Below are 26,625 nucleotides of genomic sequence, written 5' to 3'. Positions count from 1 at the left end.
AATACTTATGTATTTGTACTTAGCTAAATTTTGAGAACCATACTTGGGGGATTTTTATTGTTAGCTTAATGTAACGTTCATGACTATACAGTCAATGGTCATGACATTAAGATGGTCAAACAGTCAGTTCACTGTGGCTAAAACACCCTTGTGTGTAAATATACTGTTTCCAGTCTGACAGTCAGGACAGCATTGAGATCCCAATCAAACCTTTCCTCTCGTGCTACATTCAAAACTATTGGAAACAGTGGTTTTATAACCCGTCACGCCCGAAATCTGTTGTATAAATCTGTAAAAACAATCTCAATTAAGATACAGCGCTTGCACTACTCATTTTTATTTATGAACCTAAACGATCATTACAATGGAAACTGATCGATCTGTCCACCAACCACCCTTCCAATTTGTTAGTGATACATCACATCCTGGAATCCAGTATCCTGTCGAGACTCCAGCTCAAGGGGGAAGTAATCCAGTTTCCGATGACGGTGAACGCGACATCACAATCCAGATTCTCCATCTTCCTCCTCCAACCAGGCAAGGGACCAACCTGCGTCTTGCACCCACCGTAACATTTTCCCGTTTACATACACCCAATAAGGTATCTGAAGTGTTTTACAATTCAGAATTTCTACAATGTTATTGCTATTTTTTGTGCGGATGAGCTGATGGGCAGCTCATCACCTCATAGCTAGGTTAACTACATAGCAGCAACAGCAGCAGCAGCAGCAGCAATGGAAAAAGGGCCGCTGGGCACTTTTCTGTTTTAATGTCAGATTTAATAGTACAACATTACAAGTTACACCGACGGTAAAAGCCTGCTGATACTGGTAACTCTACATTTTGGTTGGATTTGTTGTTTGTGGTTATTAGGTTGAGGAAGCTAGCGTTAGCTCCGATCACTATAAACTGATGTATTTAGCATGCAGCAAGCTAACGTTAGCAAAGTGAAATTGCTGTAGTCCAAGTTAATTGTAGCTTACGTGACGTTTGAGAGGTCAAACCAAAGCGTTGTCACACCCAAGTCACGACTGATTCAGGCTTCTTCTTAGGTAACTAAAATGTAACAAGATAATGGACGGGATGAACATATAGCCGGCGTTAGGAGCTAACTGATACTGTTAACGTTAAAGCCATAGTTAAGTTACGTTTTATTCACGCTGAAATGTAACTAACGATAGTATAACGCAACCTATCTAGCACTTGTAATGAAATTGAACCTATTTTTCATCATAGTAAGCTCTTACTATGAGAGACAGTTTTGAGTATTATTTAATATGTGTGTTGCATCCTTCAAACGGTACAGAAATACTAGCTCCCATTTAGAGGTAAAGGACAGGCTCACAGTTTTTCAAGTCTGTCTTAAAACAGCAGTCAGGAGCCCAAATGAGCACTGAAATATTTTTTCTTGCCACAATCGTTCCTCCTGTTCATACTGGCCATTAGAAGATCCCTTCATAATGTACTTACAATTTAGGCTAAGTGATGGGGGCCAAAATCAACAAGCCTCCTTCTGTGCAAAAAATGTTTGTCTGAAGCTAATATGAAGCTTCAGCGTCCAAATGAGTCAAATCAAGCAGATCTCTTTCAATGTTAGTCTTTATAGTGCCAGATGCCCTCTTTTTGATACTACATTTCCACCGCAGCTCATTAGAGAAACACAAAGAGGGAATTTTATGGTAAAAAGGCTGTAAATGTGGAAAATATCCACTTGATATTACTAACTTAGACTGCTGAAGCCTCATATGAGCTTCAGATACATTTTAAATGCATTTTTGCACAAAATGACTGTGTGGACACACTGTGGATTTTGGCCTCCATCACTTACATCGAAACACTTTTGACAGGGATCTTTTAATAGCCAGTATGAACAGGAAAACCTCTCTCAGTGTTAGTATGAGCACCTGACTGTTGTTTTATGACAACAAAATAGTGAACGTCATATACCTTAACCTGTTGTTGACATACACTTGGCTAAAGATATGTAGATACCTGAACCCACCGTCCATAAGTGATTTTTGAACATGTCATTATAAAACATGGGTGTTGAATGCTGGTGTAGCAGCCTCCACTCTCTTTTAAAAAGGATTTCTACAATATCATTTCACCTTAAAGGACCTTCCCCAACCTGCTGCCACAAAGCTGGACCTAAGGACTTAGTACAAATGATGAGAACAGCCCCAGACCCCCTCCACCAAACGTTACAGTAGACTCTGTGCATTCAGGCAGGCAGGGTTCCCCTGGTATCTGTCAAACCTAAATTGCTCCGTCCGACAGCCTTCATAGTAAAGCCTGAATCATCTCTCTCAGACAACACGTTTCTCCACGGTGCTGTCATAGTGTGCTGCACACAGCCGACGCTTGCCATCGCTCACGGTGATTATATGCACGTGTGCCTCTGCTCAACCGTGGAAGCTCGTGTCACAAAGCTGCCGATGAATAGTGCTGACGTTGCTTCCCGGGGCAGTTAGGGACTCGCTCGTGAGTGTTGCAACTGAGGATTTGAAATGATTAGTAATGCATTTCAGCACTTGGTAGTCCTGTTCTGAGAGTTTGTGTGGTTTCCGCTTCTAAATAACACCGTTTATAGCTGACAGAGGCAAATGAAACTCACTTATCGGAAAGATAGCGTTCTGTGACAGCAGCACGTTGGAAGTCACAGAGTCCTTCAGTACGAGATTGCTTGGCTATATTGTCTGCTTTATGTTATGACCTTGTTAGCAATGGGTGTGGCTGAGGTAGCAGCACCCACTAATAAAAAGGGGTGTATGCATACTTTTAGCTGTGTAGTGTATGTCCTTCACAATAAGAAGCTAAAATATCAATTGAAAACCCCCCGAGGAAACAGACAGAGATGCCGTGAGAGTGTATGTGTGTCTTTCAGTTTTCATGGAAGTTGCCTTTAATCTGGAGATCTGTAAAATAATAAGACAATACAGTGATGGCTACAGTTATACTGGGAGATGCAAATATACAGTCATCTGTATTCAAATAATGATGCATGCATGCTGGAAAGTGCAGTCCACAATACAAGTGTTGTTGTTCACTTTTCGATGTACTATTTGAATCCAGTTTGACTTTGTATGTACTTACTGCAGATAATATTTAAGCCAAATGAGATCATGGGGGCAGGACTGGTACACTAAATGACATAATTAATTGAACATGATTGTGATTTGATTAGATCAGGAAAGAAGGGACATTGGGAATGTTTAAAGGGAATGGGAATCATTATTGCAGATTTTTCTAATAGGTTGATTCAGTGTATTTCTTTTCTACAGACTTAAAGGACCACAATCATGACGGACTCCAAATATTTCACAACAAACAAAAAAGGTGAGTAGGGAAGGACGTCTTGCTGAACCGATCATCAGTCAGAAGAACCTGATAAACATGTTTATCTGCTTATTGAAGAATGAATTTAACCCTTTAATGTTCAGTTTCCTTTGATTTCTACTGCAAGTAGCTTAAAGTTGTAAAAAAAAATATTTTATTCCACTTTGTCTGACGGTATATTCAAACCTGGCTGCTGCTGTGATTCCTCTTGTAGGGGAGATCTTTGAACTGAAGGCAGAGCTGAACAATGAGAAGAAGGAGAAGAGAAAAGAGGCCGTGAAGAAGGTCATCGCTGCCATGACTGTTGGCAAGGATGTCAGGTACAGAAGAAAATTAAAACTCTGACATGAACCAGACAGCACCATAAGTTGCTGACTTTGGTGTGTCCAGCAAATCAAAACAAGACCACATATTAATAGTGTGAGTTAGTCTTAAAGACAATGAGAATAGTAACAGGGTGAATCCAGACTCTTCATAAGATAGTGTCAGGTGTGTGTGGCCAAAATCAACAGTCCCCATAACATGATGGGAGAACTTTTACACATGAAATTAATAGATTTTTAAGCATCTTAAGAACCTCTTCAACTTTTTTGTCAGTGTGCAGGCAATCTTTTAATGAAACGGCATTTAAGATGAGGAGAAAATGGTTATATTTTGGTTAGTATTATTGAACAAAAGAATCTGGTTCACACATCTTGAACCTTTTATCACAAAAAAATGGTTCAGATTTACAGGCAGAAGGCCAAGTGGCCTCGCCCTCATTGAGCCATTTTCCCACTGCAGGGACTTAACTAAACATAATTCAACATTATGATCTTCTCTTGTTTCCACTGCTCACTGCCAGCTTTCAGGACGAGTTCCTGTAACTATATTTCAGCACTGCTCAGAAAGTGATACTGAGTAGTGGTGCAGTCGATTGTGATTGATCAAGCAGATTAGTTGTCACATCACATCAAGGACAATTACACAAAACCTACCAGCCTCCTAATTACAGAGGGTTAAATGATATACAACCACACTGTTAAAATCTTAAACACCATTGATCGACACACAGTAGGAATGTAAGAAATAAGGAGGAGACAGTTTGTGGAGCTCTGTTCACTTTTACACATTGAAGCCTCGTACTGTAAACTCTAACAGAGTCCTCGTGCTTTGCTGTCAGCTCTTTGTTCCCAGATGTGGTCAACTGCATGCAGACTGACAACCTGGAGCTGAAGAAGTTGGTGTATCTCTACTTAATGAACTACGCCAAGAGCCAGCCTGACATGGCCATCATGGCCGTCAACAGCTTTGTCAAGGCAAGAACCTAAATGAACTCGATTTGTCTTTTCAACCATCAGTGTATTTTAAACTGTGGCTCCATCCGTTCTGGGGAGGATACATCTGAAAATGCTGTTTATTGTTTTCTCTGTCTGCACTCAAATGAGAAAGCAGCCTTTTTGTGTTTATCAATTCTGGAGAGCGTTTTAATGAAATCTAATCTGACTAAAACCACAATCGTCCTCTCTCGTCCTGTCCTCCAGGACTGTGAGGACCCCAACCCTCTGATCCGGGCTCTGGCCGTCCGCACCATGGGCTGCATCCGAGTGGACAAGATCACTGAGTACCTGTGTGAGCCGCTGAGGAAATGCCTGAAGGATGAGGACCCGTACGTGAGGAAGACAGCTGCTGTGTGTGTGGCTAAACTTCATGACATCAATGCCCAGATGGTGGAGGATCAGGGATTCCTGGACTCCCTGAGAGACCTCATTGCTGACTCAAATCCCATGGTAGGTGTCAGGCTGATGATGGAAAGATACTTTCAACCTGGAGCCTTTTTTGTTAGGTTGTCATTTCATGCCAAGACAATCGTGGAAACAGCTTCTGATGAATATTTTTGGTCTTTATATCTGTTTTCTGTTCTTCAGTATAACCCAGTGGAATAAAGGTTTATTCAAACAGGTGAATTTAGGTATTTCCTGGATTAGGTTGTGTTTAGGTGAGGCTTAATGTTAGCTGTTCTGTCTTGTGGTCTAGTTATTAGATGATAGAACAAAGAGTAGCAGTGTGTCAGTTGTGAAATGTTTTGACTGCTCTTTGAGTTTTGTCGTCTGTATTTATTTATAGTAAAGTTGCGTAATAGCTGCGGAGTTATCCTTTAACGTCTCACACGTGTCCTTTAGGTCGTGGCCAATGCGGTCGCTGCCCTGTCTGAGATCAGCGAGTCTCACCCCAACAGCAACCTGCTGGACCTCAACCCTCAGAACATCAACAAGCTGTTGACGGCCCTCAATGAGTGCACAGAGTGGGGACAGATCTTCATCCTGGACTGTCTGTCCAACTACAACCCCAAAGATGAGCGTGAGGCCCAAAGGTAACAAACTCTCAGACTGAAGTACGGAGTGTAGGCTTGTGCTGATTGACCATCATACCAGTTATTGATGATTGAAGAGATTATCGCTGATTAAACTGTATTTGTTTTATTTGGGCAGTGGGGAGAACGTATTTATGAATACAGTAGAAAGATCAGTCGACTGTGGAAATCTTTTAGTAACTTCCTACAAATGTGTTTTACATTTAGAACTAGAATATATAAAAACATGAACATTTGACTGATTTGATTTGATTTTACTGCAGTCATGTTTTGGGAAGGTTACAGCTAACTTGGCTGTGATATTAATCAGTGCGAGGCATTCTGCACATTGATTTAGTTTAGTATAATTATCTGATGGAGACATGATCAGATATGAACGCTCAGTTTTTTTTCTCCTGACAAAAGCTTCTCTCTGTTCACTGTAAACGTCTGATCATAAATGATTAAACATCTAATATCTGAGATAATACTCAGCTATTAATAACGTCTTGTTGTGGACTTTGTCACCTGAATCTCAGAGACAGATATCGCAGAACCTGGACATATAAAACCAATATTACATACTTGGCTAGATGCCACTAGAGGTATTGAGAAAATATGTTTGTTTGGTTGTTTGGGGTAATTTAGTTCATTAGTGATAGTAAATAAGAATGATTAAAAGCTGTGTAAGAGCAGATATAAGCCCAACACTATCACTACACCGTGACACTCAAACTTGATTCAGATTGATACATTACATTGATACATTGATACAGATTGATTTTTTTTTTTTTTTTAACTCACCTTCATCTTCCCTTCCTTCCTTTTCAAAGCATCTGTGAGCGTGTCACTCCCCGTCTGTCTCACGCCAACTCCGCAGTGGTTCTGTCAGCTGTTAAGGTACTGATGAAGTTCTTGGAGCTGCTTCCCAAGGACTCTGACTACTATAACACCTTGCTGAAGAAGTTGTCCCCGCCGCTGGTCACCTTGCTCTCCGGAGAGCCTGAGGTCCAGTACGTGGCTCTGAGGAACATCAACCTCATCGTCCAGAAAAGGTGTGTAATCACAAAACGCAGAAGCTGGTTTGTATTTGTAGCTGCAGATGGCTTCATGTTGCTACTACCATCATACACTTTATCACTATTAGACCTCCCTTCTTTATTTCCTCCAGAACATAAGTAACTTTGAATAAGATAATGTAGGAATACATACCATTTTTTGTGAAAAAAATACAGTAAATAAATAAAAGCAGGGTAACCTACAAAAATATGAGCACATTTTAGACAGTTACCTACCAGGAAATAAAATACAGTAAAGAAGACAAGCTATAGTTGTTTCTAATGACTTTGTTACCATGTTAAAGAAGTCATTAACTGTTGGATTCAGCTGTTTGGGGATTTCAGCTGACTACTAGCTTTGCTTATTGATATTCTTCATTTTCTGTCAAGCCCTTCGAAGCTGTTGGTTTTAGGATCATCAAAAGATTTTCTGTGACTGTCAGCATGTTTCAGACTTTCGTTTTGCATTGACCACGTTCTAACATTGTGTTCTTGGACACAGAATGTTTTGGGCAAATTCATTTAGATATAGGTACGTTTCATACAAAAAGATGCAATACAATGTGCTTCTTAAAAAATGAGAGAAAAACATAAAAAGACAGATGCAAGAAATAGAAACATTTAAAACAAAACAGGATTTAAAAAAAGACAAATCAAAGAAAGTTTTAATGTTAAATAAGGACTGACTGACTCCTGCAGACATCCAGGTAAAACATCGCTAGCCGAGCAACATAAGGGATACAAGTGACTCATTATAACACTCTCTTACAGCAGGAGCCTTTTATCTAGCGATCTAAAAGAAACATCTGCTGTCTACGGAATATTATGTAAATGTCTAGTCCTTGAATAGATTATGTCTTATTTAAAAAAAAAAAATCATGCGTTCTCCCTGTTAAGCACAACCAAATGTCCTCTGTGACTTGTTTCTTCTGGATCAGGTCTTCCCACAGTCTAACGTGTAATGTGTTCATGCGTGCAGGCCCGAGATCCTGAAGCAGGAGATCAAGGTGTTCTTTGTCAAGTACAACGACCCTATCTATGTGAAACTGGAGAAACTGGACATCATGATCCGCTTGGCCTCTCAGGCCAACATCGCCCAGGTACCGTACACGAAACACAACATCATGAGACCTTTTGTATAGAAGATAATTATGCTCTAACAATGAAGAATTAGGGTCTTTGGTTAGAGGGTTTAGTTTGCATGTATGCATACAGTATGCTTTTTCTTGTATATACACCACTGCATATACTGCATTCAAATGAAGTAGATGGATTAATAGATTTTTATTGTTTAAATCTTGCTGTCTGTTGTTATTAGAAGGTTGAGCAAAAACCTGTAATTTTGTTAAATGGATCAAACTGGAACTAAAATCAATAAATTTGTAACTAAACCAGCTGTTGAATATCAGTGTGTGTGGTGTTGTATTTGGTACACATACAGTATATTTAACTGCTGTTTTCTGTCTTTCTTGCAGGTGCTGGCTGAACTCAAGGAATACGCCACAGAGGTGGATGTTGATTTTGTGCGTAAGGCTGTACGAGCCATCGGACGCTGTGCCATCAAAGTGGAGGTAAGAAATGATCGACGCCGATCTCGACGCTGAAAACTTATCATGTGAATCGCAGCACAAGAATCTAATTCACTTCAGTTTTTGTCACATGAGCGCTGTGATAGTAAAAATATCATAACAACTCATTCGCTCATCTCCCCGAGTAAATCTCTGCACAGAAAGAGTAAAAATGTATCTGTCCCATCCTTGTGTGGTTATTTAACAGTTGATGCTACTTGTCATTTGGTCCTGCATCTGTATGAAAAACAAAAGTTACGGCTTCAAAGCTACAGTCACTGATTCACTTTCACTTTGTTGTCGTGTGTACTTTCTTGCTGCAACACAGGAGAAATTATAGAAACGTTTTTCACAGAAACATGTAAGTATGGACATTAGGCAGAGCAGGAGAGATCAACACAGTTCAGTTTGCTAATATGGGAATCGTTTCTGCAAAAGAAAAAAAATCTGCATATGTTTTTAAAGTGAACAATAAAACGTCAGGTACATTATATATGTGAATATATGATGTTCTGGTTGCTCCAGTTGTCCATACTCTTCTATTGAGAGATGTTGATCAGGTCTCTTCTGTCCTGGTCGATGATGTAGGTAAAAAAAAAAAAAAAACACTCTGAAGACTAGATGCTCTGTCAAGTTTAAAATCCACATGTAATCTGCTCTAGTTTGGCTTCGTTTGACCCTTTGAAGTCTGTGTACATCAAGAAAATCACAGTCTGTTAGTTGATGTCCCGTCTCTTTGGCTCCTTGTTGACAGTCAGTCTCCTTCCTCGCCAACAAACAAATTTAAATGATATATGAGGACTGTTTGTTTCCCCTAAGTGATGATGTCATGGTGTCTCTGTCCTGTTCTTCTCTAGCAATCAGCTGAGCGCTGTGTCAGCACCCTGCTGGACCTGATCCAGACCAAGGTCAACTATGTGGTTCAGGAGGCTATTGTGGTCATCAGGGACATCTTCCGCAAGTATCCCAACAAGTATGTTTCCCACTGAACAATTAACCAGTCCGTAACATCAACTTTGTTAGTTTACAGTGTCCAACCAGATCTGTGACTAGTGTTGCATGCTGGGTAACTGGTAACTTAGATTTTGTTGGTCAAAGGTCAAAGGTCACTGTGATCTCACAAAATACATTTTTTAGCCATAACTCAAGAATTCATAAAGTTTCACACAAATGTCTAATATGATAAAATGATGAAGTGATGACATTTTATATCCAAAAGGTCAAAGGTCAACTTCACTGTGACATCATAATGTTCTGCAAATTTTTTGGCCATTATTCATCACCATAACTCCGTAACAAACGGGGAGATTGTGACCATATTTCACATTTGATCAGATGGATCTTCTGTGCTGTCGGGTTGAAGATGTGTGTGAAACGTCCACGTTTTAGAATTTGTAGCTTCTTTGCAGCAACATCCATGAATGAAGCATCGTCTACCACCACTACTACTAACTTTGTGTTCTGTCAGAATCAGCTTCACGTCCATCTACTGTTTATTATACATTGTACATTGAGGCTATAAGCTGATATCGGTGTTCTTCAGGTATGAAAGCATCATCGCCACACTCTGTGAGAATCTGGACTCTCTGGACGAGCCTGATGCGCGTGCCGCCATGATCTGGATTGTTGGCGAGTACGCTGAGAGGATCGACAATGCTGACGAGTTGCTGGAAAGCTTCTTGGAGGGCTTCCATGATGAAAGCACTCAGGTGGGTTCATCAAAAAAATGAACAGAAATGAACTGATTTTGCATTTAAATCATATTCATTGTAACTCTGCTTTGAAAATTCAGCTCCGAAGGGCTCATTTTACAGCAGAGACACATGTTTTACTCAGATTATAAGAAGTGATATTGGATAGTAATTCAACCCAGCTGAGTTTGGACAGTTTACTTGATAGAATACATTTCTTACAGGAACCTCCTTGAGTTGTATTTAAAGGATAAACCCTCTTTATGCAACTTTTTGGAGCTTACAGTTCCATCAGTTATGATAAGATTGTACTCACCAAATGAATCACTGATATCTTCTAGTGGCTGCTTCATGTTAGTGTCAGTTGTAGTTGGGCTTTAGATAAAATATGAGGATGTGTCGCTCCGTCTAATGGTCCCTTCTTTCATCCAGCCGCTCCGCGCTGTGCTTTACCCGTCTCTAGTCTTTTGTCATGCACAAGTAATTGTAAAAAGCCGATTTAAAAACCCGGTTACGTGGTTATACATGGCAGAGAAATTTGCGTTCTTTAGGAGATATTAACCTGTGGAAATCAGGTTTCTCTAATCCCCTTCCTCGATGGTTACCAGGTGTCTGGTTTACATGAGAGTCAGCTTTCTCCAGTCAGCTGATTTCTTAACTAACTGTCACTTAAAGTCATGTAAACGCACCGCATCTCTTTTGTTTTGGAGTGATAATTGTTATTATCAGCTGAGTGGGGGGTTCGCCTCAGCCCTGTCTGCATACACATTTCTGGGCTATCTCCATACTTTTCTTTTTTCAACCTCCCACAGCGAGGACGGGTGGACGGGTGGGCGGATGGAATTTGGGAAGCATTGTACAAATGACCATAATACAACAGTGTGTGCTTTGATTTACAGGTCCAGCTCACTCTGCTGACTGCCATCGTCAAGCTGTTCCTTAAGAAGCCATCAGAGACTCAGGAGTTGGTGCAGCAGGTCCTCAGCCTGGCCACTCAGGTGAAAAACACGCAGGAGCTGTCGAGTGTTGTTTGTTTTATTCTGCAGAAGTGCAAGTTTACATCATCACTTTCATGATTTATTCATTTACTGCTCTTACACAGCCCTGTAAATATCTTGGTTTTGTTTTTGCACCTTCTGAGAGGCATAGCTCTCTGTATCAGAAGTATATATTCTGACAGCTAGTCCAACTGTGGTCCTCAAGATCTAAATCCTACACTGAATAAATGCAATTGGAAGCAAGAAAGATAAATTACAGTACATGTGTGTTGACCTCTCCTCATCTTCTGCAGGACTCTGACAACCCTGACCTGCGTGACAGGGGCTACATCTATTGGCGCCTGCTGTCCACCGACCCGGTGACCGCCAAGGAGGTGGTGTTGTCAGAAAAGCCCCTGATCTCAGAGGAGACAGATCTGATTGAGCCCACTCTGCTGGATGAGCTCATTTGCCACATCGGCTCCCTGGCCTCTGTCTATCACAAACCCCCCAGCGCCTTTGTGGAGGGCAGCCATGGAATCCACCGGAAACACCTTCCTGTCCAGCACAGCAGGTCAGACACAAAAGCACTATTCAAATAATGACAATACACTTTGCATAGCATTTACTTAACATTTTAACCTTTGCCGCCCACTGTTTCTGCCTGCAGAACACCAGCACTGTGTAGAACTTTCACTGGCTGTACTACGCATGAACGTATATCGATAGATTAGATTCGTGTATTTTCTGTTATTGTTGTAATTTTCAAAAAGAATGCATTAAAATATCCAGGCATCATGCATGACAGATAACAACTAAATCCTCAAAATTCACTGTCCCCCCTGAAAAGTGAATCTTTAAACAATAGTAGCCCATGTGAACAATGAAACAGGACTTGCTTTCTGTAATCATTCCTTCTGTCCACATCTCTCTTTTTTTACAGCTTAATAATCAAACATACAGCAGCTGAATCTGAACAAAGAATTAAAGGCTTTACAGACTAGTGCAGATGTTTTTAAAAGCTTCTAGTGTGCTATATATATATATATATATATGTCACTTATAATAGTGTTTTGGGGTTTTTTTGCGTAGCATTGAGCTTGAATTTCTGGAGAAGTTATCTGTCTGTTTACACTTGGTAATATACTGTGTGTCATTCGTGTGAAACAGAGAAGACGCAACAAAATACAGTGTGTGTGCCTGAATAAACCACCAGTGTAGACCTCAGGCTGTTGAGCAACACTCTGTTGCCTAACAGGATGTGGTGTAACATAACATGTGTCATCAATTTATCAACCGATAACACAAAGTCAACCCTACAATATCTGTAGACACAGAGCACTCCAGTTCATGTTTCATAGTGAATTTTTGGCTCCACCAGCTGTTTAGGAGAATCAGACATTACCCGACACCCAGAACATGTTTCCTCATGTCTCACTGACTTCTAGTAGAGGAGGAATAGTTTGTGTGTGCTGCTTATGAACAGTAAATCATGGATTGAAGGTTTCATTTTGTCTGTCAACCAAATACATGTTTGATAATGAGAAATCATAATGAACAGTTATCCCTCTATCTCTGCTTCCAAACAAGATAAAGTGCACAGTGAACTCACATTTCTCCGTTTTGCCTCTTCAGGTTATGCTAACCTATTGTTGCTAACTTTGGAGCTAACCTCCTTCACTTTTCCAGCATTTGAGGAAACAACAGATGTGACTTTTTAGCATTTATTAACTGACACACTGTAGTCTGTACTGTACATTTACTGCCAGCCTGAGAGCTTACCACTAACCTTTTCCTCTGCTACGCTTGTATCCACCGTCACTTCTCTGCCCCTCGCTCTTTCCCGCTCGCTACGCAAACATACTAAGCACTGCCTTAGAGCCAGCGGTCTCCATCAGGTTGGGCAAGTTCAAAGTTGTGAAAACAAGGGGGGTGTATAATTTGTTAGTCTGTCCCTCCCACTGCAGGAAATAATGGATTAATCCTGGAAGCCTGTTGATGTAGCACTTTTCTCCTTATGAAAATAACACAGAGATTATTCAACCAATGAGAATTCAGTCGGACGAGAGCATATCGACCAACTAATCGACCAGTCGACCAGCAGCCCTAGAGTTTTCTGTTGGTAATGATTTTTTTTCAAATACCCGTCCCTTACCAGTACTACTGTTTTCTCCGATGACAGCATTGATACTGGTGAGAGCCCAGTGAGCGGTGGGCCAGCAGCCGCCATAGATCAGCCACACGTCATCCCAAGCCAGGGAGACCTTCTGGGTGACCTGCTCAACCTGGACCTGGGCCCTCCTGTCAATGTGCCCCAGGTCTCCTCCATGCAGATGGGTGCAGTGGACCTTCTGGGAGGGGGCCTGGACAGCTTGGTGAGCTTGTACCCACACACACAAATATATAAATATATAAATATATAAATATATATATATATATATATATACACGATTCTGGAGATGTGAATAAACTTATGTATATTCTCATTACAAGCACAGATTTGATGAATCACTTGTTTTTAAATTTTGCTGTAGGGTGGAAGCATTGATAAAGCTCAGTCAGCTTTCTCTGCTTCCTTGTTTTTGTACCAATATGACTGCTTAAATTTGAGCAATATTTTTTTTTTAGTTTAAACACCCCTATCATCTGAGGGCTTACAAGTGATGCTGCAGAATAATTTTGTTTTCCTTCTTAAAACAGCAGTTGTAAATCACTACCAACCATTTATTTTAAATCTAAATATTCATTTGTGACACATTTGTAAAGAATTGTTGTTGAGTGCTACATACGGGGTTGGAAAGTGTGAAACTATTATGAGAGGGACTAATGTTGGTTTTAGTCTTTGTTTGGGATCCATTGAGAATGACAAGAATAACACCAGCCTTATCTGTTAAATCTTTACAATGGATCAACCCATTCTGTTTCTCTAATTATTTAATTTAAACACTATTCTGAAAATAGTTTCTGACTGTTGATGGTGGGGCTGTTTCATGGTCATCGCCAGCCAATAGGATTGTTTGATAGCGTGAGAATAAAGTATTGTGGAAGCCATTAAAGGAAGAACAAGTGAGCCGACGCAATCAATATTAACACTTTGTTACATTTGACGAGTGTTGAAGTAAATTTCTACATTTTTTTATTTTATTGTGCCTTTTTGTTGGGTTATAATGTTCAGTTTACTTCAAGTTAAACTGCTAAATAATATTTTATATCTTTTTTTATGTTGATTCTGTGTAACCAGACACAAAAACACTCTGAAAACTGACAAAGATATCATTAAACATGTTTTTAAAATCCAGGATGAATACATTTTGTACATTAACACATTAATAACCTGCCTTAAACCTAAGTATGATTAAGCCTTGTTGTATTTAACTGCTTCTGTTTATGGTCACTTTTCAAATTCTCCAAGCTGCTGGAATATCTGGACTTCTTGATAATCTTCTTGCAGATTTTTTAAAGTCTTATTTTATTGTCTAACATAACCATTTCAGAGTTGCTATTTTCCCCAGAAAGTGAGGGCTGCTCTTGATGGGTTGCGGTTGCTAAGAAAGTCTCTGTCTCTGTCTTTGTTTGTGTGTTCGGTTTGTCTGTGATGTTTGGATGCTGTCTTTGGGGGCCTCTCCTCTCTCCTGTAGCTGGGGGGAGACCTGGGCGGAGGTGTTGGGGGAAGTCCAGCAGTAAGTCAAGCCCCTCTGTTTGGCAGTCTGCATGCTGCATGCTTCCAGAATTTAACCAACCACACTCTTAAAACCAGTTTTTAAACCTGGCTTCTCTGTTTCACGCTCTTATAACTTCAGTTAGAAGACGACACGGATGTTTTGCATGTTTTAGCCCATTTTCACCACCTGGAAACAGCATCTAACTGGATGAACGCAGGGCTCACTCGGCTGTCATTGGTCTCTCCTTCAATGTTTTTTATCTGGAAGAACAAAGTGTTCTGGAAATTGTAAATTTCACCCACATTATTCACCAAACTGCATTTCTAAAGTATTTTTCAGAGACAAATGAGCAATGAGATTCTTATTTAAAATGTTCAGGCATTTAGAGTGGTGGCAGGTCCAGTAAAGGGTTGAGCAACATGAACATATACTGTGAGAATATATCAATTTGGCAACAAACCACTTATACGGTGGTAAATATCCCTTTAATTTCACTGTATTCACATCATCATAGTGTTGTAATTAATGGGTTAAAACACGCAAAACCAAACTCACCTCACATTCGATCTTTTTTTCTCTGTCTGGCTTTTTACATAACATCAACTGGTTGAAATTAATTTGTTTTCCCTCATAATCACTGAAGAGTTTTAATTGTTTTCTGTTAAGCAAGAAGAACATTTGGCATGACTTTCTGTGTGTGATTACTTTTCTCGCTTCATAGCACCTTGTCAGTGATGTTTATTGAAATGATGGTAACTTAAATTATGTGTGTTTGTGTGTTTGTGTGTGTTTTTTGTTGTGATTGCTGTAGGTTGGACAGAATTTCATCCCTTCATCTGTCCCCAGTACTTTCGCTCCGTCACCAACACCCGCACCTCCAGCTGTCAGCAGTGGCCTCAACGACTTGTTTGAGCTTTCCACAGGCATGGCCATCACCACCGGAGGCTACGTAGCTCCAAAAGCAGTGAGTTCACACGACTTCACGCCTCGAGAGTCCTGGTAGAATTCACCTGAATAATGGAGAACGTGTGTTCAGTCAGTAATAGATGTATCGCTCACAGTAAAGGCAGTAGTGAAAGCTTTGTGCTGGGTTAGAGAGAAAGTTACAAAACAACAGAAGCAGGAATGTTTCACGAATCCTTAGACTGTGTCAGAAGGGTTACAAGAGTTTTAAAACACATGAAGAGAAGGTTCGGATTTTCCTTTTGTGTAATCGCATCACACACTACGCAGTATCATGATTACCTTTTCAAGAGAAGCTTTACTTTCTTGCTAGTTCCTCTCTTACCACCGTATCCCTAACTGTTACAAAGGGTCAGCTCCCTGTAGCCTCCATGTCGTCCCAACTAGAATAACTGTTTTTAATGGTTTGTCTTACTGTATATTTTTCCAAAAATCCAAATTATTTCAGACTAATTTCTAAACTGTCATTTTTTCTTTGTTTTTAAAGCCCAAAAAGGTCTCTAGCACCTTCATACCTCTCAGATTGTTTGTCAGAATATGTTCCAAACCGTTCGCTCAGGTCGCTGAACGCCGGCTCGTTAAATGTGCCACAAACAAAATGCAGAAAGTTACGGTGAGGCAGCAGCTTTTTGCAGCTACGCACCGAAGATCTGGAACAAACTCCAACCACATAGAAGAAGAAGCAGCTCAAAACTTATTTTTATGGTCTTGCTTTTAATTAACTCAACCTTTTTATTTGCCTTTTACTGTTATCAGCTTATTTACTACCTGTTTTATCTTTTATCCTCTCACCTCTTTTTATCATTGTAGTTTTTTTTATTGTTCATTGTATTTATCTTTCTCCTTTCTTTTAATATTATAAAATCTTTTTTTTTGCCTGCTTGCTTGTTTTTACCTCTTTCTGTAAAGCACTTCGAGCTGCATTTTATGTTATGAAAGGTGCTATATAAATAAAGTTTATTATTATTATTATTTTTATATTAGATTTTGACTGCTGCATAACTTCACAGTAAAGCTTTGGGCCATTTACAAAGTCAGTCACACTGAAGGTCTATCAGATGCCGTAAAAGAGTTAAAACTATGGAAAAATTACAGCAACAATTTATTTTTCTGCAGTCGTGATAATTCAAGGTTAAAATATGCCATCAACATTACAAAGTAATCTACCAGGGATGTATCCCTGCTGGATGTTTTCTGTTGCAGCCAGTTGAGCCAGGTTCAGTTTTTTTGCCTTTTTTGCACCCTTTGTTGCAACCACAGAGAGTCTCATTGAAATGAATGAGAGGGCAGTGTTCTTACACTCATCGCTAATGTCGATCAGAATACAAACTAAACATCGCCTCGCTGCTGGCGAGGCAGCGAGCACCTACTGACCAGGTCAATGGTGAAATTGCTTTTGCAGAAACGTGATTCAGTAGTGTACATACACAAGCTTTAAAAGTAAACAAAATATCTATAGAATTGGTTTCACTGGTGCTTTGTGTTTTTTTTTTTTTTCCAGGTGTGGCTGCCTGCAGTGAAAGCCAAGGGACTGGAGATCTCTGGAACCTTCTCTCGCCGTCAGGGCCACATGTACATGGACATGAGCTTCACCAATAAGGCCCTGCAGCACATGACCGACTTCGCTATCCAGTTCAACAAGAACAGGTCGGTGAGATGACTCGCGGTAGAAATCGTTTTCAACTACCGCTTATATTTGGTGACTCCTTTGATTTCTCCATCATAAAATGCCACGTTTGCCTTCTTACTGTGATTAAACTTTGGCTCATTTTAAAGTTTATAGTCTTTTGCCACAAGTAGGAAAGTTAAACTCTCAACTATTCACTTTATCACATCTGTTTACACATATGAACAGACACACTCTCCTGTTCAGATTATGAAAACTGCTGATCTACTAAAATATTATTCTCAACTGGAAAAAAAATTGAAGGACCCAAATGAATAATCCTGTGTTAGAAAACATTAAAAAAAAAACACACAGATAAAAAAAAATCTTAACTCAAAGTCAGTTTACTAGATGTCAGTACATGTAAACCACACATAGTTGGAATAGCTATCAGCCAGGAAGAAGATGCTTTTGCTGCAAATGGTTTATGTGTTTCATACCAGCAGGTGATTTAACTACATGTGCTGTTGCCTTTCTTGAATATAAAGTTAGTAATATGTAAAGATGTGAGTTGTTCACACAGACCGCTACCATTCATTGCTACAGCTTTCTCACTTCTAAGATTAACATTGAACAACAGCCCTGCAATAAAATCCTGGTTTATTGTGTTCAGTTTTTGTGGAAACTGTGTTAGAGAGGTGTTGATTCAACTTTATGGTCCATAAAGTTGAATCAACACCTCTCTAACACAATAAGACTGTTGTATCAGACTCCTTTACTACTGAATGCCACTAATGGTTATTTTTTTTGGTGTCTTTTTTTTTCCTACATGTAGTTTTGGGATGATCCCCACCAGTCCTCTACCCATTCACACTCCGCTGATGCCCAGCCAGAGTATCGAGGTCTCTTTGCCGATCAACACCATCGGGCCAGTGATGAAGATGGACCCACTCAATAATCTACAGGTACAGAAACACTCAATCACCAGACATCTGATCAGCAGTGCAACACATCATTCCCAATAACTTAACCGGCTGACGGTCAGTGTTGAGCGTCTGTGGCCGACCGTTACTTGTAGATTTTGTGGTGACAACTTATTGAACCTTTTATCTCTCCTTGCTTTTTTCTTTTATTAGCAAAGAGCAATAGAAACATATAGAGTATGTAACTGCTTAGAAATCTTTGAGGTGTAGTTATTTTGGCCTTAACGTAATTAGATTCGATAAGGAATCAGAAAGGATTTGGATTTTAAGTGGACTTGATTCAAATTCAATAAAATCTAACTGAACTCCATCCCCAGTCATTGAGAGTTGTCTGACTGGCTGCTCAGCTTAATGAATCAGTGATTTTTTCCCCCCATGTGGTGCAATTTCTGTATTTTTCACTTGTCTCTGTTCTTTTTTCCCTCCATAAGCAAAGACCACGCTGGCAAAACAAACATTTTAACTTTTTATTAGATAGTTTTTACTCAGTAATCACATCATATAAACCAGTCTTTTAAACAGGTTCATGGTGGTGTAAAAAAGTGCAAAAACAGACTCAGGGCAACACACAGTAAAGTATGAAGACAGTTTGTAACAATTTTCTTTGCATCTTTGAAAGCAGTAGATTCAGGATGTGTTACTGGAAACTGGGGGAAGCAGCTAACTTGCCCACCAGAGATGCATTTCAACATCAAATGACACTGAGTCAGATCTTCCTTTTCTACTAATCTAGTGATCTCACATCACACTCCCACAGCGAATAACTTTCCAGCCACCAAACGCAAAAATATTCACACTTGCCAGAAGTCTTGTGAAGTCATAATTGGCTAGAAAGTGTGTTTTGAAAGCTGTTGTTGAGTTGACCTTTTTTTACATTGCAGTTGACATTGAAAAGTGTTATTTCTTTTGTCACATAATACAATGTGATGGTGATTTAATATTTTTAATTTTAAGTGTGTAATTTTGCCTGATATCAAGCCCATCTTCTGTTTTGTTTCTCATTCACAGGTTGCCGTGAAGAACAGCATCGATGTTTTCTACTTCAGCGTACTCATCCCTCTCAACATATTCTTCGTCGAGGATGGAAAAATGGGTATAATTGTTTCTCACAACTTTATAAAACACCATCACTATCAAACATCTTCTACAGCTACTGAAGCAGGAACACTTGAAAACTTGTTTATTCATATAGTGATCAGATTGAATATGAAAAGGTTCATTAAATAGACTCACTGCAGACTTTAAGACTGCACCACTGTGACAGTGACTCCTGAAAATACAAAGTACAGCTAATTGATACCAATTAAAATCCAGTTAGAGCTTCATCAATCATCCAATAATATTCAGTCTTGTTTTTTGTTTTCTTCAGAGCGACAGGTGTTCCTGGCTACCTGGAAAGACATCCCCAATGAAAATGAGCTTCAGTACCAGATAAAGGAGTGCCACCTAAATGCAGGTAAAGAGGGTTACCCTGTGTAAATATCAACTTTGTTTTAAAAAAAAAATGCCTTCAGTTGTATTGCAATTTTTATAACATCTTGTTCTTTCAAAGCAGAAATATGATGTATGGCTGAATAGATGGCTTCTCTGCTCTTATTCAAGCTGATGTTTAACATTTCTAACTTTGACTCGTAGGATCGTTCACTGCAGGAGTGACAGATTCATTTATAAAGATTATTGCTGGTTTAAGTTCAGTGTTTCCACCTGATCTGTCCTCATCCAGTGTTCAATATAAACACCAGCCGACCAGTTAAAGTTTCCTGTCTTTGCTAGATAAGTCACATGGATCACTGGTGCAAGGCAGCGACCAAGTGATTGATGAACGATGATGAGCTTTAAGACAAAGTGATCCATCACATGACGAAATATCAAAATATAATCATAAAGGACAGCTTAATAGAAAAAAATATATTATTATTATTATTATGAAATATATTTCACGACATAGCATAAAACAACAGGAAGTTCCTTGCTTGCAACACATGAGATTATTTATTAAAGCTTCTGATACGCAAATACAAACAAAATCAAAGTGTCTCTACTGAAACAGTCAGATATTTGGGCATCGTGTTTAGAACTTACTGCTTTTCTTCAAGCAGTTTTGATAATCATAATTTTCGGAAACAAATTTTCATCCTACCCCGCAACAAACAACCAGTTGTCCCCTTTTGGTCCTTCATTAGTCCCCAGGCCTCACATTGAAAAGTTCATTTTAGCACAGGCACCAGTATCACTTTAAAGACTTGAAAAATGTCTGATAACCTCTTACAGCTCATCCAAAGACCTCACACCTCTCTCTGTGTTTTCTTTCTCCACCCACATGCCTGTCTCAGGATACTTCAATATTTCCTCTTCCTCTGTACCTGAAGGATACCTCCAACTTTCTTTCCTTTCAGAATATGTTCATGATTGTACTGCTGTCATCCTGGCAGCAGAATGACTAATAACCCACGGTGGCTGCCCAGGACCAGTGTTGTAGTATACCTGGTCAGGTTTACTGAAATCTGAAGGTTGTCTGTCATGATTAATTAACACCCCCATAGAGCTAATTTACCACTAATTCCCTGATAAACCATTTGCCAGTAGCAGAGTTTCCATTAGTTGGTGCATACATTAGTTAGTACCTACAGTATAGTGATTACTGCTCCAGTAGTGATTACAGCTTCTTATGTGTGTTTCATGTGGTTTCTCTTAGTCCAGTAAACAGTTGTTGAGTGATGCTTTCATCACTTGAAGTAACTTTAATTCTGGTCTTGCAGACACAGTATCAGGGAAGCTGCAGAACAACAACATCTACACCATTGCAAAGAGAAACGTAGAAGGCCAGGACATGCTCTACCAGTCCCTCAAGCTAACCAATGGCATCTGGATCTTGGCTGAGCTCCGCATCCAGCCTGGCAACCCCAACTACACGGTACAGTATCTGTTTTTTTTTTTTACAACAGGGCACCATAGTGACATTTATACAAACTGGAGTAGAAGACAGACTGCTGCACTTATAGTGGAGTCTTGTTGAGTATCCCGGCAATCTAGAGCTGTTTTTTTTCACCAACTTTACCAGTATGGAGCCAAGTCTGTATGGACAACATTATATCCAAATATTGCCCTTCAAACTGAACTAGATCACTAATTACTGTGAAGAACTGTGGAAACAAGTTTACCCCAATCAGGCTTCAGGAATCCTTGTCCTTAACTCTACCAACATTTGTATTGATGTCCAGGATATTAAAGCTACAATATGTAAGTTCTCGCTTATATATTTTTTTACTTGAAATATGCTCCAAAGCATATCTTAATGTGGAGAAAGGTTTCCACTGAACAGTGTGGCAGCAGTACAGAGATATTCCCCCCCTGAGGTTTTTAAGCAAGCCTGTGCTTTCTAACCAATCAGAGAAGGCCAAAGTCAGTTGTGGGAGCTCACAGCTGTCAAATCAATAAGTGAGGTCCACTTCTGGCCTACTACTCCTCATGTACTGAGGCTACTCAGGCATTAGCTGCCAGAAGACGTCGATATGACTTACTCATAGGCTCCTGATACTTGCATTAATCAAAGTGTAAGGTAAAGTATTCTTTAAGATAAAGTCTTGAAGAAGTTAAAGGCTAAATACAAGTTAAACTGTGAAAAGAAAAAAGTCCATTACTGTTATGTCCTTTGCCAATCCTGCATCCTTAAACTGTGTTGTGTTAGTGGTGTAAATACAGCTTTGTCTAGGCTTTAAAAATGGCCTCTTTCAGGTGGAAGAAGTGTGAATGAAGGTGTCTTCCATTGTAACCCTGTGTCTTCTCCTCTCTGCTTCCATAGCTGTCTCTCAAGTGTCGGGCCCCTGAGGTCTCTCAGTACGTCTACCAGATGTACGACTCTGTGCTGAAGAACTGATCTGCTGTACCACTTAGCAACTCTGCTTCATCCTTGACAACAAGCAGCGGTGTTTTATCATTTTCTTTCATCTGCAGAAAACTGCCAAAACAAAGGAATCCAAACAGTGAATGAGGGATACTAAATAATCTGGAGTAACAGATTTATTTCCCTTCCAGAGATCAATAAGGCAAATGTTAGTTAAAACAAAAGTGTTGGGCGTGATCACCATACTGTAGCTTTGTCGAATACTGTACTGAAAACAAAACAGCCCTGGCCTTTGTGTAAAATGGTTTGGTGAACATCATGAAAAAAGCTACAAACCATCAGAATAACAAGGTAAACACACTGTTGATGTTTCCTTTATTTTGTCAGTTCAAAGCATTATTGAATCTTCTTATTCGACTCCCCATTTTGATTTTTACCTCCCAGTGAAAACGTGTCTACCATTCCATCCTTAACTTAGTGTCTTAATGTTGTGAAGATGTGACTGATGGTAAAAACTGTCCTGAATGGGGAAAAAAAAATATCTCCCCAGTGTCTGTGAAGCCATTGCTTTTTATTTTGTACTGTGCGCAGCTCACACCTCTTTCGAGTTTGATTTATTTTTGATACTGGCTTTGCTTCACTTGTACCTACAGGATAATACAGTATTGATTTGTTCCTTTGATCCTTTTGCCACTAATCTGTGTAAAGAGAGTTGAAACCTAGGTGTTTGTCAGAAGCTGCCAATGCCAGTTCTACAGCAGGTTTGCCTCCCGGAGGTCATTGCCTACAATGACTTTTAGAGACGTGCTTAAGTGACAAACGCTTCTTGTATTTAATGTGACAAATACTTAAGTTTCTGTCTAAAGGCTCCACAAATCTGAAGTGAAATTCTAAAAAAGTTGGAAAAGAAAAATGCAAATCAGAGGTTACATATAGCATCAGTAACTCTAATGTTACTACTAAAATACGGCGTTTCATTACTGCTTCTAACCTGTGATTTATGTTACTCTCATGAATGTATTTCTTTCATCTATGCACACTGTGATATTTTTGTCTGCTGCCATTTTTGATCTTTATTTTGTCTACCTGGTGCAGTGGAGGCATGTAATGTTGGATGGCAGCAGTGTGCAGGGTTTACACTACAGGTGACAAAACACAAAGATCTCTTTCTTTATTTCCTTTCCTTTATTATTCTCCACCTTTATCGGCACTCCACCCCTTTCACCTCAGCTAAGTGTAAACGTCTTATTTCCTTTTAGGTGTTTTTAATGGCCAAATTCCAAAAAGCACATAAAAACAGAATCCTTAATTAAAAAGCAAACAAAACCTGGACCTGTTCTGTTTTGGCAAGAGCAAATTTTTATGTAACTACAAAGTAATGTTGAAAATATTTAATACATCCAGTGCAGTTAGTTGTCAACAAGCTGTGTAGGTGGACGGGATGCAAACGGTTAGTAGAACAGGCAGCTTAGAAGCTTCTGACTGGCAAGTAGCGTACATCTGTGGGCTTAAAATTGTTGGTCAATATTGCCAGGTTGCCATTATTTTCAACTTTAAAGCCTTCACTCATTAGTTTTGGAACCACTACACAAACTACAGTTTATAGCAGCTATTGATTATGTGTTGACACACCAATGCCACTCCGTTTTTAGTATGATATTTTCGAATTACTATTTCACATGTAGTTCTTTTTGTAATAGCTCCATTTATTGCAACCACATAGTTGTACCTGGCTTTATACACCTTTATTGTCATTTCCTATTTATTGTGCATCTACCTCTGCGTGTTTCCTTTTAACTGGCTTTATTGTTGCAGTAGTTTCCATTCTGTAATATGTATGCTGTAATAAGTTTTCCTTTTCTTTTGATGCAAATGTTTTTGTAATCTTAATGCCATTATTGTGGAGCCAGTCTAAACCTGTGGCACCTCTGCCAAACCAAACTCACAGGACCAAGCATTCAAGCAAATGTCTCTGGTTAAATGCCAATTTTATGTTTTTAATACGCTAGTGTCAATATAACCCTCTAGTGTTGGCGTTGTGTGTGCTATAGAGCAATGGAGTGCATATGCCCTAAGGCCCAGAGTTGCCCTAGTCCAGTGTAGTCCAGTGATGGTGTAGTTTGTGTAGGTAATAAATTAAAAATTTTGGTATTACCCTGATAATGAAATTAAGCCTTGCTTCTATCTATTCAACAGAAAAGGCTTTTTCAGCATATAAGATGTGTTCATCACACTATTTTCATATAAAAATACATTTATGTGCCTGCATGAGCCCACTGTCCATTTTATCCTTTCTCATTTAGACTGTGGATTTACACCCTTTAAAAAATTATATTCTCTCAATTCATGTCTCTATTGCAGGTCTCATATTTTTAAGCAGCATTGTCTTAAGCACTCCCACAAACATGTACAACGTATATCCATAATTGTTGCCAGCAATACAGAATGTATGGAGAGAGCTATCGTTGCATCTTATGAAATTGAATTTCTAGCATCTGTTGCTGTAACCCTATTGTAAATGATTTATTATTGCAAACCTGTCACAGTACCACATCTTATGTCAATAAAATATCAAACTCATGATGCATCACTGTGTGTTCAGAAGAAGGCAAGCGAAAAAGCCAGATTCATTTTCTCTTGCATATTTAACACCACACAAGTACATCATGACTAACTTAGCTTAACTCAACTTCTGTGGTATCACAAAGCTTTTTTTTTTCTTGCCAACAAATCTCATTAAAAGACCAAAACCAAAAATGAATTGATCCAACTAACAAGTGTTACTTGTTTAGTCATTGTTGAGCAAGCAACACTTGTTTAACAATGGCTTTTGCTTCTTCCTCTGTGACACGAGTCACACTGTTGCACTGGGCGACATGCTCCTTCGTTACCACAAACACACACTGTGGTTTACTATGAATCAATCCCACATTAACTGTCTTGCTGCAATAAATCCTCATTAGTGCACCATATCTGTAGCTGAAAATAGTCCCCAACAAATGCACTATTTACTCATGTTTCAGTAACATTTGCTAAAAACTACAATTCCCAGTTGTTTTAGGAAATGATTTAGCCTTTTTTAATAATAAAAGGAGTTGAAGAGAGTGTCAGACAGAGTGATGAGTATGAAGCTGGAAATTGAAGGTGTGATGATGATACCCAAGCAGATTGGAGCATGGGCATGTTGGTGAAGGGAACAGAGGTAATGAGGAAGTGATGGGTAGGTATGGTGTCAAGGAGAGGAAAGTGGGGAGACGTGATGAATTTTGCAAAAAGGATGGAAATGGCTGTGGTGAATACACATTTCAAGGCAGCAATGCTAGGCAGCATTGAACGGTGGTCAGTAGAATGACCTTGGAGACAAAGAAGAGGAAGTGTTGGCGGATCCAATGGAGGTTGAAGAAGGAAGACTGAAGTTCAGGGAGGAGTTAAGACAGGCACTGGGTGGTAGCGTAGAGTTGCTGGATGACTGGGTAACTACTGCAGAAGTGGTGAGGGAAACGGCTAGGAAAGTACTCTGTGTGTCATCTGGACAGAGGAAGGAAGACGGGAGACTTTGTAGAAGAAGTTGTATAGCCAGGGAGATCAAGAAAGTACAGACAGAAGTACAAGGAGATGCAGCATATGGCAAAAAGAGGGATGGCAAAGGCTAAGGAAGAGGTGTATGGTGAGTTGTGTGAGAGGTCGGACACTAAGGAAGGAGAAAAGGATTTGTACTGACTGCCTGGACAGAGGGACCGAGCTGGGTAGGATGTGCCACAGGTTAGGGTGATGAAGGACAGAGATGGACATGTACTGACTAGCAAGAAGAGTGTGTTGAGAAGGGGGGAGGAGTACTTTGAGGGGCTGATGAATAAAGAAAATGAGAGAGAAGGTTGGATGATGTGGGGATAGTGAATCAGGAAGGTGTGCGGTTGGAGTGACGGATGGGTTCGAGGTGGTGGTGGGATTACATCAAGGATCAGCTCTGAGCTATTTCATGCTTGCAATCGTGATGGACAGCTTGACTGACAAGATCAGACAGGAGTCTCTGTGGACTATGATGTTCACAGATGACGCTGTGATCTATAGTGAGAGTAGGGAGCAGACTGAGGAGAGCCTGGAGAGGTGGAGGTATGCACTGGAGAGAAGAGGAATGAGAGTCAGTGGGAGCAAGACTGAATACATGTATGTGAATGGGAGGGAGGACATTGGAATGGTGAGGATGCAAAGAGTAGAGTTGGTGAAGGTGGATGAGTTTAAATACTTCGGGTCAACTGTTCAAAGTAAGAGGGAGTGCTGATGATAGGTGAAGAAGAGAGTGCAGCCAGGGTGGAGTAGGTGGAGAAGAGTGTCAGGAGTGATTTGCGACAGAAGGACACCAGCAAGAGTGAAAGAGAAGGTTTACAAGAGGGTAGTGAGACCAGCTATGTATTGTTTGGAGGCGGTGGCACTGACAAAAAGACAGGAGGTGGAGCTGGAGGTGGCAGAGTTGAAGATGCTAAGATTTTCATTGGGAGTGACATGGATGGATAGGATAAGGGATGAGTATATTAGAGGGAAAGCTAAAGTTGGACGGTTTGGATACAAAGTGAGAGAGACAAAATTGAGATGGTTTGGACATGT

The 26,625-nt window shown here is 39.8% G+C and overlaps 1 protein-coding gene across 3 annotated transcripts; it reads left to right on the top strand.

Moving 5' to 3' along the window:
* Positions 1-476: 476 nt before the first annotated feature.
* ap2b1 (adaptor related protein complex 2 subunit beta 1) lies at positions 477-24,600 on the top strand. Of its 3 annotated transcripts, none has more exons than XM_044370302.1 (22): positions 477-601; positions 3,282-3,336; positions 3,551-3,656; positions 4,499-4,634; positions 4,860-5,105; positions 5,499-5,689; positions 6,502-6,723; positions 7,706-7,826; positions 8,202-8,297; positions 9,152-9,267; positions 9,838-10,003; positions 10,885-10,983; positions 11,277-11,536; positions 13,145-13,337; positions 14,601-14,642; positions 15,436-15,588; positions 17,089-17,234; positions 18,029-18,158; positions 19,185-19,269; positions 19,546-19,632; positions 20,936-21,090; positions 21,979-24,600. In XM_044370302.1, the coding sequence occupies exons 2-22, from the start codon at positions 3,300-3,302 to the stop codon at positions 22,051-22,053; spliced, it is 2,862 nt and encodes a 953-aa protein (XP_044226237.1). In that variant the 5' UTR covers positions 477-601; positions 3,282-3,299; the 3' UTR covers positions 22,054-24,600. The 3 variants fall into 3 exon arrangements, with proteins under 3 accessions (XP_044226237.1, XP_044226240.1, XP_044226239.1); XM_044370304.1 differs by lacking the exon at positions 477-601 and adding an exon at positions 703-810; XM_044370305.1 differs by lacking the exon at positions 14,601-14,642.
* The last annotated feature ends 2,025 nt before the right edge of the window (positions 24,601-26,625 follow it).

Source organism: Thunnus albacares, chromosome 13 (assembly GCF_914725855.1).
Source record: "Thunnus albacares chromosome 13, fThuAlb1.1, whole genome shotgun sequence".
Lineage (NCBI taxonomy): Eukaryota > Metazoa > Chordata > Actinopteri > Scombriformes > Scombridae > Thunnus > Thunnus albacares.
The sequence above is the reverse complement of the archived record's forward strand: the minus strand, read 5'-3'. Positions and strand labels throughout refer to the sequence as shown.